Genomic DNA, 18,590 nt, shown 5'->3' with positions numbered 1-18,590 from the left:
AATATTTGGATGAATTCTGGTCTACTTATCCTTCTCATTTTCACCATTTCCTATGGGCCTTCTTTAGTGGGGTTTGGGGTTTTTTTGTTCTTTTCAAGTACAAATAGATTATGAATGTGCTGGTAGTTACTGACCTAGTTGTTTTGTGAGTCATATTCCCAAACTCCCCATTAACTCAACTACATGACTTCAGCTATTAGACTTCAGAGCTTATGTAGCACTGCCTTGGCTTACAGCTGGTCTTCTATGTCTGATGCTAAATCCTCCCTATTCTCCATCTAGAACACTTCAGTGTGGCTGAAAAAAACCCTAAATTTATTCTGTTCCACTATAGGGTCTTCCTACACTGCCCTGCTCTAGCCTTTCCCAGCATAGTGAGTTCTGAAGGCCACCGAGCACCTTGGTTCAAGTTGTGATGCTCTTGCTCCCATCTGTGCTCACCAATCTAAAGGAGATGCACTGCTTTGCATCTCCTGCTTTTAAAGGACTGGCTTGTTCCAACTCCTTTGGAAAAGCAACAGCAGCTCCTGTACTCCTCCCTCATGTTTGTTTTTAAAGTAGCACTGCTTTGCTTTTGAATCTATTTAATTAGTTTCCTGCTAGAAAGAAACTCAGGGGCTGCCTTTGCCAATTAACTAGGACAAAATGCTCTGGTAGGACAATGTAGGATTCACCTAAAGATTTCAGAAAAGAAATGTGGGATACCTTCTATGGTTAAACAGTTGTTTAGTTTAAAGAACAGTTGTTTGGTGGTAGGCTTTTGTCATTAAACATGCACCATGTTCCAGGTTTAGTTCCTTCCTGAAAGCTTTTTTTTTCTGTGTAGCTTTAATATTGACAAACAATTTAATCCCAATAGCATGTCAAACTTTTAAGTCCTATTCAATCATTTACTGTCTTTGGTCAAGAAAAAAACCCCAGGAAAACCTAGACAATGACTTAAGGCCTGTTGCACAGGTCAGTCATGTGGTAGACTATATTTAGGAACATTAATAGCCATATTTAAAATGAAATTTCTATTATTGGCCTCCTAGATTGCTAGGTGCAATAACTTCAGCCAAGACAGAGAAATCAGATTGAGTTTGTTACTAGGAATATCTAAAAACCAGCCACAAAACATAATTTTAAACAGTGGGTTGTAATCCTTGCTGTTTGGTGTAGAACCCCTTCAGCAATTCCTTTCTAAATGTCTATTTTAAACCAGTATGTCAGACTTCTGGCTGTTTTTTCACAATGTCCCGAACATAAAACACTTTGACCATTAAAGTAAATAGGGAAAAAATAACAACTAAAGAACTTAAAAAAATATATTTTCCTTTTTTAGTACAGTGGATTTCCTTTAAATAGTGAGGTATGTTTGAAGAGGTGGGTGGTGGTGTGTGTGGCATGTTACTTTGTTCATTATGGTCCCAACCACCTCATCTGTGATCTTCCTAGCAGCTAGGAAAAGGGCAGGCTTCTGTGGTTTGTGTCTTGTGTGGTTTGGGAAAGCATGAGTTGAACTTGGAAAGTTTCCTACTATCTGAAATGTACACTTGACCTCTGGGAAGTGTGGAGTAACTTTGCCTACCATTTTTAAATTCAGTTTTTTAGTCATAACTTTTTCAAGAAAATAGCTTATTTTTTTTTATTTATTACTTATTTCAATGTTAACTTGACCTGGTTGGTCTACTTTTTTTTGGGCTGCATGCAAAGGGATGGAAGCTACAGGAATCAGAACTAACTGCTTAGTCAAATACTGCATCAGAATACTTCCTGATGCCCAAATGGCTCTGCAGAAAATGGTTGCTCACTAAATTCAGCTAGTCATGTTTCCTGAGGCAGAGAATTTAGTACCAAGACTACTGATATTAGTTGAATTGTCTTACAGCTTGCTTGTATTGATGTAAACTTCTGTAACCTCTGGCCTACTGCAGTGTGCACCATGCAAACATAAAATCTTCTCCCCACAGAGAAATTTGCAGTTGATTTCTGTTGATAAACCGTTTGGGACTGCTTTGAGTACCCATATGAATATATGTCAAGGTCCTGAAAAGGTTTTTTCAGACATAATAGATATCCAAGGTAAAAAGCTTGACATAGTTATTTTACATAAGGAGAAGCATGTTTTCAAAGAACTCTTAGCCCTTTTCCTGGATATTGTTTTATGGGACAAGCTTTAGTTACCTTTTTTTTAGTCACCTTTTTGGTAATGGATGATAGACCAATAATTTTTACCTGTGGAAGGAGCTCATTTTATGAAGTGGCTTAGGGAAAATATTGTATATGTAAATGCTTTAAATAAAAGTATCACTGCTTTATTTGATTTCCTTTTTTAGGAAATAAAATAACTTAATTCTGATAATTTTCACTTCTAAAAACCATCATGACTTGCTGAAAAAGCTTTATTTGACTTTTTGTTTTTAAAGCTTTTCTTTATAAATCCCTAGAATAATAGCCACAAGCTTAAGCTGCCCTAAAAACACTGTTCTTCTTGCCAGAATAAGTCTGTGCAAATTTCAGTTGCTTTATGCAGCAAACCAGATCTCTCTGCTGGGAAACTGAAAAGTAGATGTTTTCCATCCCTGTGCTCAGCATGCTTTCTGCTGGTAAGCAGATCAGCACTATGACCCACAAGATTTGCAGTGGGGGCTGTGTTCCTGCCCATGTGCACAAGCACATAAAAGTTACAGCTTGAGCAGGATGCAGGTGGTTTGTACAGATACAAAACCCAAAAGTGCTCCAGTGGATGTTCAACATGGCGTGTATCCTGCACAGCAGGACTATCAACTGCAACATCTGTGTTAATTTGGGGAAAGGGTTGATATGGTCTAGAAGTGCTACGAGATGATGCAGAATGGTAGCAGGCAATTTCTCTCTTGAGGAGGCTGTCACATTCACTGCATACTGAATCTACAGCAGAGTTAAGTACTCTGGTGCACTAGGTATTAGTGCCTGCACCATTGGTACCTGAGGTGTTTCCTCCTTAACAGGATGAATTATGAGTGTATGTAGAAGATGTAAGGGATTGACTTAAGTACCTTCAGCTTTCTCTTCATGCTATGTAGTGCTATGCTACAGTGAAGTAGTATCCTTTTTTATTTATATTCTTATTGCAATTCAAATTGATTTTGTAAACTCCATGTTAGAAAAGCTTTATTTAAATGATTTTTGATGTCTTATTTTATTGGTATATTCATTGAATAAGTTTTGACATATCGTCTCTTTGTGTAACTCGCGAGCCAAGTCTCTTCCATAATAATAAAGGTTAAAAATCCCAAAAGTCAGTCACAGAGTGGGTCAGGTTGGAAGGGACCACAGCAGATCATCCAGTCCAACCTCTCTGCTCAAGCAAGGTCATCCTGCAGCACATGCCATGGGTTTGTGTTCAGACAGTTACTGAATTTCTTCAGTAAGGAAGGCTCCACAACCTCTCTGGGAAACCTGTTCCTGTGCAGTTACCTCCACAGTAAAGAAGTTCTTCCTCATATTCAGGCAGAACCTTCAGTGCATCAGTTTCTCCCTGCTGCCTCTGGTCTTTACTAAATGAATTATTTGGTACAGAAAGTGATTTGCCACTGTAGAACTTACAGAAGCTTGTTCTTAATATATTGTTGTAAATGTGGAAGGAAACTATAGTTCAAGTACCAGAATTTAATTTTTAATCTTAATTGGCCACAATTATTCATGAGTAAAAGGAGAAAACTAAATGTAAACTAGAAGTAAAAACCAGAGACCAACACCTGTTGACTTTTGAGCTGTCCTCAAGTGTAGAAAATGTTACTCAGGAAATCCCAATAGAATTTCTCTGCATGTGTTCCCAAAATCAAGAGGTCTGTAAATTACTGTAGTTGTTGCCTTGACGAGGAGAGCCCTGAAGAGAGCATTACCATCACTATGGTGAATCTGTACTCTTTTTTTCTTCCCTGTTATGCTTTCAGTTATCTCTACGTGCCCTCACAGTACTTCAGCTGTTGGTTTTGGTATCTCTGCCTGTGTGGTTGCAGAGGCATTAGGCACGGTTTCTGCCACGTGCTGCTGCTTTCTGCAGTAAACAAGGGTTTTATATGTGTGTTGCACTGCAAATGTTGTTATAACTTGGGAAGGGAGGAAAAAACAGCAACAAAGCTGTTGAGGCTAATATATTATATGATATATTAGTATATAGAATAATATATATTCTATACATATTAGATATATATATATATATATATATATAGAATACGGTTACATACAGATCTCTGCAGAGGGAGAAGTGCAGGAAAGCTTGTACTCAAGCAGCTAATGCACTACACATCCCCACATCCTCTGCTCAGCCCATGTGGTGTGGTAGGTGCTCTCTGAAGTGTCTCTGTGACTAAGCTGCATGAGCTGTTCAGTTGTGCAGTAAGTTTGGGACAGAAGAGGTTATCAGTTCTTCTTTATAACTCAGGTGATGTTCTAATCATCGGATTCATTTGTTTTTGTGCATGCAAATTTGGTGATTGACACTGGCCTACGAAATTTCCCTTGATTGTGTTTGTTGAAGGTCTTGCAAGGCCTGTGCTAAATGACTTGACCATCACTTAGAAGAGAGAGAATCTAAGCATCTGTTCCTAATCTTAAGTGCTGTTGTGTATTAAACATCCATCTTTAAGTTCCCTGGCCTGTGTGAGTGGCATGTCTGTGCACAGGCATATGCTGGCTGTCATACAAAGACATGGAGACCTATAGTTGGAACATGGAATTCTGGATGTGTGAGATGAAACTTGGAAACAAACACCATTTTATTAATCAAGCTAGCGTGGCTGAGATATTACCTTAGACCTAAATACAATTAAATTTTGTAGCACTGTACTTAGAGGCAAAATGCCTCTTTGCCGGAGAGGAAAGGAGTAGCCAGTTGCCTAGTAGGACAGTGAGAGTGAGAAACTGGATTGTGCTACAGATGATATGATGGGAAGAAGGCAGGCTCCTTCAAGCAGGAGGAAATTAGAACAACAGGAGATAAAAAGACAAAACTCCTAGGGGGATGCTGGGGAATAATCAATTAGATTTGAACTGTACAAAAAGAGATTTGAATCCAGAGTCATCAAGTTTTTCACACCAGAGATTTGTTGTAAAATGTCCTAGCTGAGATAGTTGTAATTTTTATCATGTAAAGCATCAGATGATACAAGTAACGATACAAATATTTTATTCTCTTATCTATTTTTAAATTTAAGACTACTAGTAAGAAAAACAGTGAGTAGCAGCTAGTGTTGATCAGATTAGATGCTGTCTGCAGGATGTACTGAGCAGGCTGTATCAGTTTTATCTGTTTGGTGGGGGGAGAAATGTACTGATATAATTCTTCCCACTGCATAGCTCAAGCCATTTGGTTTATTATTAGGGTACAGAATTCTGACAAACATGTGTGGTACTTTGGTTTGGTTTTTTTCCTGTTTGGGTGGGGTTTTTCCCTTTGGCTGAGGTGCCTGGTATTAGAAACACTGTCTTCCTCTCTCTGAATTTCTTCCTCTCACTTTCTTCCCTCTCTCTGAATAAGTAGTGCAGGCACTTATTTGAAAATCTGCTTCTTTAGGTGCCAGCAGTGGCATAACTATTATGGGCAGTCTAAATACCATCCTAAGTTTTTCCTTATGCTTAGTCTTGTGTATCACACCAGCATGGTGAATGAGTGTGTATACTGTATCTACTAATTCACAGGGTGAAATTGTATGACACAAACTGGTGGTTTGGGGGAGAAGCTAGCTGACTTCTCACTGGAGTTGCTGGTTTTAGGAATAGTTTTAGAAAAAGTAATTTTCCATGTGATTGTAATGAGTGCACAAAACACATCTATAAAGAAGTGTTAACTCTATGAAGAATCTCTTTTCCTTTGTTTGGCAATACATTTTTTTCTATTCCTATTGATTAAATGTCCTCTCTTGGTTCTTCTCCCTCTTAATACTGTTTGTGGAAGATAACATTTCAGAGCAAGGGAACCCTTCACTCTACTCTCTGAGGGGTAGATCTGGGACATGAGACCAGGAACTTGTCCACACTGAGAGCTGTGAAGGATGCTGTCTCTTAGCAATACCTACCTGGAATTTGGCGATTGTTGCTGAGTCAAAAGAGCAAAGAGCTACAGGGAAGTTAACCAGACTTCACCCCACTCTGAATGCTGCTTTCAGCCAGCAGCTTATCTGCTTAGCATAGGAAGGGATGGTGCTTGGATATGTGCTGTCTTACTAACTAATGCAGGAGCTGTTGTTCAAACCTGAGCTCCACTGTTAGTATGCAAGTGACACCTTGAGAGGGTTTGTGGTGGGTTTTTCAATCCCATGTACTCTGTTCCTCATCTGAGACTTGTGAAGCACAATGGAAATACAGCATGCCTTAAGCTTGCATTTTGTCATAGTTGCAAGTAAAAGAACAGTTTTGATTTCCTTTTGAGAGGTGGTCCAAGTGCCTCAGTCAGAACTAGGGCTCTATTCCCCTTGCTCATATTTTCAGTTTCACAATAACTTTGTATAGCTTTAAATCTGGTTTCTAGCTTGAAGCTTCTAAGGCTTTTCTCTTTACCCCCAGGAAGAAAGCTCTTACAGAGCTCAAACTTGGTGTTATTTGGACTTTGTGTAAACATAGATCTTACTTTTCTGAGAGAGATAGCTCTGGAGAAGGAAAAACATTGTGGTATGTCAAAGCTCCAAACCACTCCTTACTGATTTATTGCTAGTGTGGAGACAACACAGAGTGCATTAATTCATCAATTCTTGTAAGCAGAGAGGAAAGAATAGGAGGAAACAAGAAAGGGGGTGGAGGGGAAAAAGGTTGGAGAAGAGAAAATAAAAACATGAGGAAATATAAGGGATGGGAGGGAAGACGTAGCAAAGCAGTTGTTTTTGAGTGAGTGGTCTAGGAATTTCTGGAAAATAAGGTGCTTCCGTAGAAGGTAGTGGAATTGTGCCTCACCTTAAGACCTCTTCTGTGTGCAGCCAATATCCCCTTCTCTAGAATATTCAGCGCTTAACTCTGACAGCTTGACTTTTAGTGATTTAACCTGTGACCTCCCTCACTTCTGTATATATTTTGCATATTATATTTTATACACCTATGTCTATCTGTAATTCACAGATGGTGCCTTGATATTAGCCCCAGTATTCAAAGGTAGTGGTTCATTGCAGTAAAGTTTATGTAAGTCTCTAATAAGGATCTAATAGGTTCATGACTGTTAAAGCAAGAAAATGAGGCAGGCGTTCTTATTCACTCCAGACCAAAACATGTTGCTCTTGTGCCTGTTTTAGATCCAGTTGAAAACACAGTTCTACAGTGTCCAGGCTTTTCTCCCATATTGTGTCAGGTGGAGTTTTTCCATCCAGCAGAGAGATGAGGATGCTTTTAAAATGCATATCATCTTGACCTTGCTGTTTGAAATTATCTTAAGCCTTGTGCCTCTAGCTGCTGAGAGTGCTCTGAGATGTGCAGAGGATCTAGGACTCCAGTTCTGGGAAATGGTGTGGTGCAAGGGCTTCCCAGCTTTTGCCTGAGGTCATCTGCTGCTCCAATGTTTTCATAATCTCTTGGATAGCAAACACTGATTAGACAAATGAATTCTGAGCAATGTAGTTAGTCTTTAGTAATTACACACCTGTCCTTTTGTTCATGTCATCTTTTTGGAATATTGAATGTTTGGGTCATATTGCAGTGGGATTCCATTTCAATTACTATTTTACTCTGTATAGAAGTACACTACTTCTGAGACGAGCTGAGAAGTTGATCTGTTTCAGCTATTTTCTCAAGATTTCTTCTGTATTTCCTATGTTTTCAATTGTCTTACTTATTACACCATTTTTCTTTTTATTATATTTCTTTTTTCTTACCTTTGTCTCTTTCTGTTCTTTCCCTTCTGTCTGTTTGCCTTTCCCATCTGCAGTTTCTTTCAGATGAAATTAAGTGATTTTCTTTTTTTCTTTGAAACGTTTTCACCCTTGCCTACAGGATCTGAATAACAGCCTCACCCAGTTTATTTCAGGTTGCTGCTGTTTGTCAGTGCTACAAGAAGCCACAGTGGCACCAGTGCTGGTGCCAAACATAGGAAAATGCAAGGTCAGGAAAGTCTTTGGCTCTATTGCATTCAGTGGCTGTATTTTTTTGAATATGTGCAAGGATCTAGTTCTCTGGGGCCCTTCTGCATGGACAGTTTATGGCATGTCTATTTGTAGTATTCTTTTGAAGGCGGAATTTTAACAATCCCTTGTTTTTCTGTGTTTGTCACCATAATATCTTTTCCTCTCTACCCACCCATGTATTTGATAGGCAGTATTCTCATATCCATAGATCTAGAAACTGTCCATTGCTTTACAATCTTTAGAATCTTTCATGGTCTGTGCAGTAATCAAACCACATTGTCTTAGGTTTTCGTAGGAGTGGTTGCTGTATATAATGTTTTAATTTCTCTAGAAAACAAACAAAAAATTTACCATGTATTTAGCAAAGAAATTGGTGGTTTCTTTTTCTTCTTTTAACATGCCGTAAGAGTGATTTGTCCCTGAAGCAATCCACTAGATTTATTTTGTTTTGCAATCAGTGTTACTGTTCAGATACCTTTTATCATTGAAAAGACACATTCTTTCTTTTTTTTTTTTTCCTTGGCATTGGAATGTTTCAATGTAATCTTTATACATGTATAGATTTATATACATATATACATACACATGTGTGCTTGTGTATATATGATACATATATAAATATTTAAAATGCAGGATTTTATCAGTCAGGGAGGTAAAGCAAAGAAACATAGTAGCTACTCATGAGTGGACTGAAGTCCCTGGAATAATTGTTTCAACTCAAAGTAAGAGCTTGTTTCCCATGTGCTTTATTGTCCTGGAGACTGGAGTTGCTGACAGTGTTCTAAAGCTTTTATACATGATCTTTTATTTCTTCTGGGCTTGAGCCTTGGAATAGCTTGAAGATAAAAACCTGGAGAGGTTGAAGTTGGTGGTTAGTCTGTGTAGGGACTTAAAGGCTAGGTCTGCAGAGTTCATAATAGACGATGTGCTGACATGACTTTCTGCACTAGAAGTTGAAATTTTGTGCATGATGAAAAGAGTTATGCCTATAAACAGCAGCCTGTTATACTGCTGGAATAAAGAATGTGGCTTTAGTAGGATTGTCTAGAATTCAAGAGATGATACCTATCTGCTGGATTTGTGCAGTTGATTGTGGATCAGATTTATGAATGAGTCTGGAGACTTAGGTAGGCATTTGACAGGTTGACAGGATTTAAGAACCAAAGGAAGGCAGGCATCAAAACTCGGAAGTTCACCATCCCTAAACATCCATGTAAATTAGTCTTGTGTTAGTATGACTGTCACCAGTCAGAGAGAATGATTCTGTTTACCAGGCAGTTCTGTGAAGATGAAGACTTGGAGAGACAGATACTGCAGTGATAGATGCCAGTAACTAGCTGTGATTGATAAATGAGAGATTTTAAGTCTGCCTGCTAGTTTGTGTTATTGTAAAGTCTACCTGGTGGGTAGATGTAATAATTAATTTGTTTTATAAAGTGGCTTTAAAATTATCTTTTCTGTGATACAGTTGCATAATAAAAACTGGTGCCACCAACACAAAACAGTTGCATAATAAAAACTGGTGCCACCAAAACAAAACAGTTGCAAAGTGGTCAATTATGTCATGTAGGTTTCTTTCATATGATCCTTCTGAAGATCTTTGGAAAAGCCTAGGAACAATGAAAAATGGCATCAAGTTCTAGCTCTGACAGAGAGGGTAGCAAATAGGACTGTTGCTGAATCCCTTAGTTGCCAGCCTGGCTCATGGGAGGTAGTCCCTGCTGCCCTGAGGGTATGGCCCATAGCTGTGGGACTGTGTGCGATGAGCCACAGCAGTGGCTGCAGAGGAAAGCTCAAAGTCAAAAATATTGACTTAAAAGAAGTGTCAGGCAGTCCTAGTTCCAAAGTGCAGTGTAAGTAGCCTTTCTACAAATGACTGCACTTCAGACATCTGTGGCCTTCTTCCACGTAAGCAAAAATATATAGGTTTTTGTACAGATTTATACTTTCATAAATACTAGTGTATAAATGTATAGTATAGAAACATACTTCATATATTAAAAAAGTACATACAATTGTACTAACAGATGTGTTTGACTTTATATAGGAGAAAATGTAATCTGTATTATATACTTTTTAAATCTATAAATACTTACATACAATACTAAAACTGTACTATAACAGATGTCTGATTTCATCTAGTAGCCTGTATTACTTTTGTTAGTTATTTTGATAAAGAAGGACAAGAAGATTGAGACCAAATTTTAAATCCCATTTAAGTCCCTTCCTTTGATTTCTAAAAGAGCTGCTTTTCATCATGTCAATAAATTGAGATTAAGTTTACTTCTTAAGGCAGATGACTTAAGTGTACCTGGTTAACTATCTGTTTGGTAGGAGGGGGTGCTGAAGCCCTTAATTTAGAAATCAAATTCATCCCTGACCTAAAACTGAAATTGAGATTCTGCTGAAATCTGTATTTTGAGTTTTGCTTGATGGAAAAGACCCACCAGCTAGTGTGCTGCATATGACTTCTATTCAACCCTATTTTCTAGTCACTCTTCTCACATAGGCAGTCATGTATCCTAAGTGTTGATGATGCAATTGCAGTTTAAATGTACAAGGCTGTGAAATACTTGACTAGTGTGCAATAAGAAAAATAATATTGTTTTAGGATTTCTTGAATGACTTTTATGTGAGAAAGTTGCATTATTTCCTACTGTCATAGAAGTTTTCACAGTATTTCTACTTCACTGTTTACTGCAACATTTTGAGGCCTAAAAAGAATTGTTCTGTTATTGACTTACCAGATGTTATCAGCCACTGTTCTCACTAGAAAATGTAGTCTGTGTAGGTGGACCAAAAGCTGATGGCTTACTGTTCAGAGATAAGTTCATGTTCACTTAATTTATTGTTCTTCAGAAATAATGAAAGTTTCCTTTATATTCCGTGCACATCTCTGGGACTGCCTAAGAGTCACATTCATATATATTGTTATTACAGTAAGAAGACTTCAGTCACTTCTCTCTCTTTCTGCACAGGTTCCCTTTCAGTGTGGACGTGCACGATTGACCAATTAAAAAGTCATTAGTCAGGTTGTTAATTATTTATGACAAGACTGCTCCGAATAAACTCTTACTAAAGCTATTTCCTATGCTTCTGACTTCCAGATTGCTTTGGGAAGGTGTGCCAGAAAATCTTGTGCTATCTTACCATGTATCTTACAAATTTAGTATTACCAGATGTGGACCACAGTCAGCAAAAATACGTAAATGAGATTGACTTTGACTGCAGTAGAATTGGGAGTTTGGACTGATGACCAACTTCTCTTCTGATTTTCTGTGCCTTTAAGTCTGATTTGGTGTGTCTGCTGTCAGTATTGATTTTTGGACTGAGTTTGGCAAGCAACACAATCTCCAGTGAACTATATATTTAGTGTGCTGGGATCTGTTGAACTGTACCTTCACTAGCATGATTTCTTGGGACCTCCTAGTAAATAGCCAAACTATAGGGCAAAATTTTCTACTGGCTGTTTGTCTAACTAGTGCTGTCATTCAACACAATGACACACCAAGACATTTTTCAATATTTTGTTCCTCTAGAAATCCTCTTAGTTAGCTTGTCTTTCTTGAAATTACTTAACATTCTCCCTGAAGTATTGCACATCACTACAAAGCATGAGAATACAATCTGAAGCCATAAGAGGCCACAGTTGTGGAACAGTAGGAGTTTTAATCTGGCTTTGAAAGAAGGTGCTTGTTTTTCTACTTTTCTCTTACAAGTTTATTGTTTGGTTTTATGCTTTATTTTTTTAAGCTTTTTAAAGTGTTGTGATGTAAACAGAAAAGCTTATTATTTAGTTGTAGCAGTGTGCTGTATGATCATGAAACAAGACTTAGTCCATCCGCTGAAAAGCTTCATTCTCTGTTCCTTTACAGGGGTACCCAGGAGAGGTGATCGAGCGGGTGTGGAGGCTTTTCATACAAGCCTTTTTTAGGCCAAGTGGTCCTTGCTTTAACGGCAGTGACATTGTCCTCTCCTTGCCCCATAATTAATGTAAAATTTGTTTATTAAAAGAAGGTGTTTGGCAAGGCGAGGAGAGCAGGAATGGCTCTGCTGTCATTTGAGGCTGAATTCAGATTTTTCTCAGTTATCACCATAGCTGAATTCAGCATGGATTACATGCTAGCTCTATGGGGCAGCTGATTTTCTGCTGGTTTGTTGAAAGCCAGCTTGGAATTTTAATTTGATTCATTCTTGCTTTGCAGAAGAGGATAAATACTTTCCAGTGAGGTGTTATTGCAGTATAGTTGTTCTGCAAAAGTGGAATTACCACAGTGATACCAGCAAGCCACTATTGAATTTCCTAGAAATCAAGGCTAAGCCTTGGAGCTCAAAGCTTGATATTTTCCCTTTGTTGTCACTGATTGATCCACACTGCATATATTTTTTTTTTCTGAATTGAGCCATGCCATACATTCAGTGAGCTTTAGTCTGAATTGTGTCAGATTTTACATCTAAAATTTGCTGTGATTTTGGTCTTCCTGATGTATGCAAGTGCATCCTTAACATAATCTGTCCTTCATTGTTCATTTCCTGGTTTCATCTACTTGAAACCGTAAGCATCAGATATGCAATAAACTAGGCAGGACAAGCAAATAACTAATGGCAGACAGTTCAGATGTGTTTGATCACTACTTCTCAAATACCTCATGAATCTGTCTGTAAATGTCAGATAAACCAAAGTTTGGAAGAAGAAAATTGGTTTTGCTAGTAATTTGTGTGTGAAATGAAAAAGTAGTGGTGAAGCACAGAAGCAGTCTAGTAGCCTTAGAAATCATGGGGTTTTACTCATATCACTACGTTGGACTTTAATGTTGAGGTCTCAGAAAAGACTGCACAGCCCAAGTTGTATTTTGTGAGGCGGAACCATTATTCATGTGTTGTTCTGTGGGGCTGTTCCATCTGTTTCCTTTGAAACAGCGTGGAGTTTTTGTATGGGCTTTCAGAGGAAGTGCTCTAGAGCAGCCCTGGAAATGGGGTTGCTTAGCCTTTATTCTCTCCCTGCTTCTTCTCCCTGTTGATTGCACTAGAAAAAAATCTTTTGGTGGTACTTACGTACATCATAAAAAACATCTTCTAATGAATTGGACTGAATGGGAGGGCTGACAAGCTCTTCACTTTGTTTCAGAAACGTTAGGGACCTTGGTGGAGTCATGCCCACAATTAATTGAATATCAAAGACTTGGACTTCAAAGAAATATTTATGAAGTCTGAATGTGATTTCTTTGGGGACAAAAAGCATGCTTTTCTTGAACATTTGCCTAAATCTAGTATAGTAAGCATTAGTTGCAGTTCTGGAGGCTTGCAAAGTTCACAGATATGACTTAAAAATTAGCAGTTCCTGCAAGGAGTAGTGGAGGCAGAGGGGGAAAAAAGGAGGGAAAAAAAGAAAACAAACCCTGAACAACTGTAACTGTTATTTGAGTAATGTAACTGCTGGGGTAACGATGGTAAGGAACTGCTTAATTTTGAGAAGGAGGATGGCATGATAATGTGAACCTTTCAGCAGCTTGGGATGTGAATTTTCTATGCTTGGAAGGTCAATGTTAAAGTGATAAAGCACTACTAGTAAATATGTTGTTAAAATTTGATGTCCTCCATAAGTTATGCTAGATGTTCTGGGGGAGTGTGTGGGTTTTTGTTTTGTTTTTCTTCATGTGAAATTCATAAATTAGCTTTTCTCTTTGTGAATACATTTCTTACGTGTGAGATTTTCTTTCTGCTTAGTTAGTTGACAACACGCCATCTGGGCCCTGAAGATAAAGATGCTCTGCATGATCCTATCCTATCACTGTCTTGAGGGTGATATATAGGTTATTATAGCCTATTCTTATAGCTCACTTTTTTTGTCCCAGATGGTTGTTGCTACAACCAAGTTGTGCTCCCAGCATGTTGAAAGGGTTGGAGGAAATTGCAGGCTAAAACTTGCAGTGTACTCAAAATATTTATTGTTCTTACTAAAATTAACAGCAAACTGATTGATCTGTCATGCTCCTGGGAACAAAAATATCTGACTCTGTGAGCTGAAATATCATGCTGGAAAAGGGCATAATAAATACCTGGCTTATGAAAGATCTTTTGAGTCTTGCCTACGTAGCTGAGGTTAAGGTATGTCAGGAGTAAATTTTAACATTTGTGAGAGAAAGCTTGCAACTAGTGATGAAAATCACAGGAATTGGAAACGAGATTTTTGCATTTTTAATATGTGACAAAAGCCTGTGACCTAAGGGTATTTCTGCTTTCATTTCATATGTTTAGTGTATTATGTGTGGAGTTATTTTACCTTCTGCAAGTTCTATCAGAAAGGGGATATAAAAGAGAGTGCAAGTGCTGACACTTGCTGGCAAGTGCTGCATAACTATTGCTGGTTAATTGGGTTGTTGGAAAAAACAAACCCAACAGGCAATAACTGACAATGTGATTTTCAATGCCACAAATGTACTGAGTATCAATATAAGGAAATAATGGAGTATCTTTACTTTTTATGCTGTTCTTCAGACTGCTCGGCAATGACTACAGCAAGATACAGGCCTACCTGGGACTTGGTACTTGACCCATTAGTGTCCTGTAAGCTCTGCCTTGGTGAATACCCCGTGGAGCAGATGACAACAATAGCACAATGCCAATGCATCTTCTGTACCCTGGTGAGTTTGTGTTCTTTAGTTTTCGACATTAAAAAAAAACAAGACATAGATTTAACTGCAGAAATAGTGCAATTCTTCTGGGTAGGACTCACCCTGAAGTATTGATCTTGCGGTGGAAATAAATAACTATTGCTGTGTACTTGACACAAAGCTAGGAAGTAAACCTTTGTTTACCTGCAATTAAAAAAATATTCTGCACTTCAGTATACTGTATAGTTATATCCTTACCAAGGCTATTTACACTTTTCCTTTTATCTATCAGTAGCTTGGACCTGGGGGTGGTTTTGGTGTTCCTTATGTATCCTATAAAAGACAACTTCTAATGAGTTGGACTGAATGGGAAAACTGACAAAATCTTCACTTTTTTTTCAGAAATGTTAGAGACCTTGGTGGAGTCATGCCCACAATTAATTGAATATCAAAGACTACTGGGGTATTATGATTGATAGGGTTTTTGTTGGGTGCTGAGGTGTTTGTGGTTTGGTTGTTGTTTTTTTTTTTTTTTTTAACTCTAGAAGAGAATAATCTGTCAGTTGAAAGAGATCACTTCAACCATGATCTGTGGTCCAGCTGCCTGGTCACTTCATGGCTTGTCAAAAGCTAAAGCATGGTGTTAAAAGGCATTGTCCAAGTACCTCATAAACACTGCTCTAGGAAGCCTGTTCCAATGTTTGGTGACCCTCTCTGTAAAGAAATGCTTCCTTATGTCCAATCTGAACCTTGCCTGGTGCAGCTTTGAGCCATTCCTACATGTCTTGTCAATGGATACTTGGGAGAAGAGCTCAGCACCTCCCTTTATACTTTCCTTCCTTAAGAAACTTTAGAGAGCAATGAGGTCACTCAGTCTCTCCAAACTAGACAAACCTAAGGTTCTCAGCCACTCCCTATGGGACACTCCTTCCAGCCCTTTCACCAGCTTTATTGTCCTCTGGAGATGCATCCAAGGACATTCACATCCTTAAGTGGTGTGGCCCAGAACTCCACCCATGCTGAAGGTGAGGCTGCACCCACTCTGAACACAGTGGGACAATCACCTCTTTTAGCCAGCAGGGTTTGGTGATCCCAGGATGGGCTTTGCCCTCCTGGCTGCTGGCCACTGCTGACTCACATGGAGCCTGCTGTCACCCAGCACCCCAGACACCTTTCTGCAGGGCTGCTCTCCCACCACTCCTCTCCTAATTCATACTTGTGCCTGGTGTTATTCCGTACCAGGTGCAGAAACTGGCAATTCAATTTGTTAAATTTCATGCCATTAATCATTTCCCTACTCCAGTTTATCTAGATCCCTCTGCAAGGCATCTTGCCCCTCAACAGGATCAGCAGCAGTTTTTAGTTTTTATCGTCATCAAACGTGCTAATGGTATATTTGATTCTTGGGTCCAAACACTTGACAAACACATTGAACACAACTGACACTAGAGCTGAGCTCTGAGGAACAGTGCTGGTGACTGGTTGCCGAGCAAATGTAGTTCCATTCACTACAACCCTTGGAGCCCAACTTTACATTCAGAGCTCATCTCACAGCTGGACAACTTGTGCAGAAGGGTGCTGAGAGGGACAGTATCAAAAGCCTCACTAAAATCCAGAGAAACTCCATCCTTAATTCCAGGCGGGTGACCTTGTCATAGAAGGTTATCAAATTAGTGAAACAGTCTCTCCTTTTGATCCTGTGTTGACGGTGCCTGATGATTGCATTGTTCTTTAAATGCCTTTCAGTAGTACCCAGCATAGCCATGTGCACACTTGTAACTAGAGAAGTATTTAATGTATTGCAGATTCTAATTTCACTGTATCATAATTGCAGTCACAAAACAGGCTTCCATTACCATATTGTACAAATGCCTACCTGGAATAACAAGAATCTTGTCAGCTAAATACAAAACACTGGGGAACGTGTAGTATTTGACAAAGAACATAATCTTCACAGTAAATGGATATTGCTAGTTTAGGAACAGAGGAAACTACTAGTCAGTTTCCAACCCTAATACTGAACTTAAATTAAAATATGAGTTCATGAAATATTGCAATGGGTGCAATTACACCAAAAACCTTGTAATGATCGTTCAGCAGAGGAAAAAGTGGAGTGTTATCAGTAAGAATATAACTTGTGGGATACATGATGCTCAAACTTTAATTTCCCAAGACTTTATGATATGGTATTATAGACTCAGGCATGGGATTAGGTGACTTTTTTTTTTTTAATTTAAAAAGTTCTTCCCAGAAGAGTTTTTTTGGTGTGTACAAGGATTTTATTTTATTTTTCTTCATGGAAATACTACCATTTGTTAATAGTAAATTTCATTTTTCTTGGTGGTTATTGAAGATATAGGAGGCAGCCAATGGAACAGGTAGATCTACTGTGAAAAATGTTGCTAAAGCATGCAAAAGCATATAAAACAATAGGCTCCATGAAAACTCTTCTCTTTTAGTGCTTACAGCTGAGTGTTGCGCTTGAATGCAGATAATATTTAAATGTCAATTTTCAGTAACGCTTCCATGGCAGCGGAAGGATTGGGTTACCAAATGCATTTTTTCATCTTCACCTTGTTCCTTTCAATGTTTACTGCCATCCCCACTCTTCTGATTTTTTGGTTAGCATGTGGTTGCTGACTCTTACAACTGTTTTGAAAGATGTAACCAGTTACAGACATCAGATATGCAGCCTTTACTGATAACCTGTTCTTAGCAGCTGATATAGTCATCTGACTGATGACATGGAATTTGTGTTTTGAACTCTGTTCAGGAGCAATCATAAGCCAGTTTTTCCTACTTGTATTTGATTTTCTTGAATAGTTCATTCACCTTTGTCCTGTTTAAAGAATTTTTTGTAGTTTGCCTGCCTCTTGTTTGCCACTAATAAGCTTTTTACAGTGACATTTGAGTGCCCTGAAAAAAATATTTATCCTAAAGCTTTCCCATGAATTAACAGATATTATTACCCTTACTTTCCTTGACGATGGCGTGGGAAGTATTGAGAATCAATCCCAATAAGTGCAAGAGGCAATAGCTATAAACCTGTTACAGCCCAGGCCTTCATCAATACCTTTGGGCCAGCCTGAAGGCTGATAAATTGCTAAAGAAAATACTCCCATGTGTCTAGCAAGATTGTTTGGCCTACTGACAGTTGTTAAGGAAGAGTGTGACAGATATATGCAGAATCTTCCACTGGTGTTCCTTCAGCAATGATTTCCAGAAACACCAGGAACAGTGTATGAACTGTGCTTTGTAAATGGCCAAACAATCAAAAAGAGTAGTCTTTTGACCCAAGATTTTGCCTGGGGTCTATGTACAGTAGATCCAGTTAATCTCTGCTTTGTTCTTGGTTGACCAATATGTAGTTTTGTTCAGGCTTCTTTTTTGTATGTGAACAGAGATAACTGATGGCCTTTCCAGGAATATGAGCAAAAAAGAAAAAGGGATATTCATACAAGTGTGAGGACTACTACAGCTTTTACCACTAACTCTAGCCCTTCTGTCTAAATCACAGCAAGCTGAAACAACATGAGTATGTATTACAAAGACATCTTTCAAGTGCAGTACTGCTGGTATGTTGGCAGCATTTGGATCAATATACAGGTCTCTCAGTCCTATATTTCTGTCTGCAAGTCTTGTCTGTTTAATAATCATAGAAGTGCTGTAGTAAAGATACCATGAAGGATTGTCTTTTTCTGACACTTGTACAGTAGCACAGTATTTCTATTCAGAAAGATAGAATAGGGATGCTGTTTCCATTTGCTTTCTGGCAGAGCTGTGCATGGATTAAATAGAGCAGACTGCCACTCCTGTGCTGATAAGGCACAGGCACTACAATTTCCCATAGTATTATTTTGCCAGATAATACAATACTCCATTATTGTTTTTATCATTGTGATCA

At 38.5% G+C, this 18,590-nt stretch overlaps 1 protein-coding gene across 2 annotated transcripts in view; it reads left to right on the top strand.

Moving 5' to 3' along the window:
- The window catches only part of RNF144A (ring finger protein 144A), a 63,419-nt gene that overhangs the window by 21,313 nt on the left and 23,516 nt on the right, over positions 1-18,590 (top strand). For both annotated transcript variants that reach the window (XM_030270085.4, XM_030270084.4), the window contains one exon: positions 14,571-14,716. In XM_030270085.4, coding sequence (XP_030125945.1) covers positions 14,582-14,716 — 135 coding nt within the window. In that variant the 5' untranslated portion in view covers positions 14,571-14,581. The remainder of the gene's footprint in view (positions 1-14,570; positions 14,717-18,590) is intronic.

This window comes from Taeniopygia guttata, chromosome 3, assembly GCF_048771995.1.
Source record: "Taeniopygia guttata chromosome 3, bTaeGut7.mat, whole genome shotgun sequence".
NCBI lineage: Eukaryota > Metazoa > Chordata > Aves > Passeriformes > Estrildidae > Taeniopygia > Taeniopygia guttata.
The sequence above is the reverse complement of the archived record's forward strand: the minus strand, read 5'-3'. Positions and strand labels throughout refer to the sequence as shown.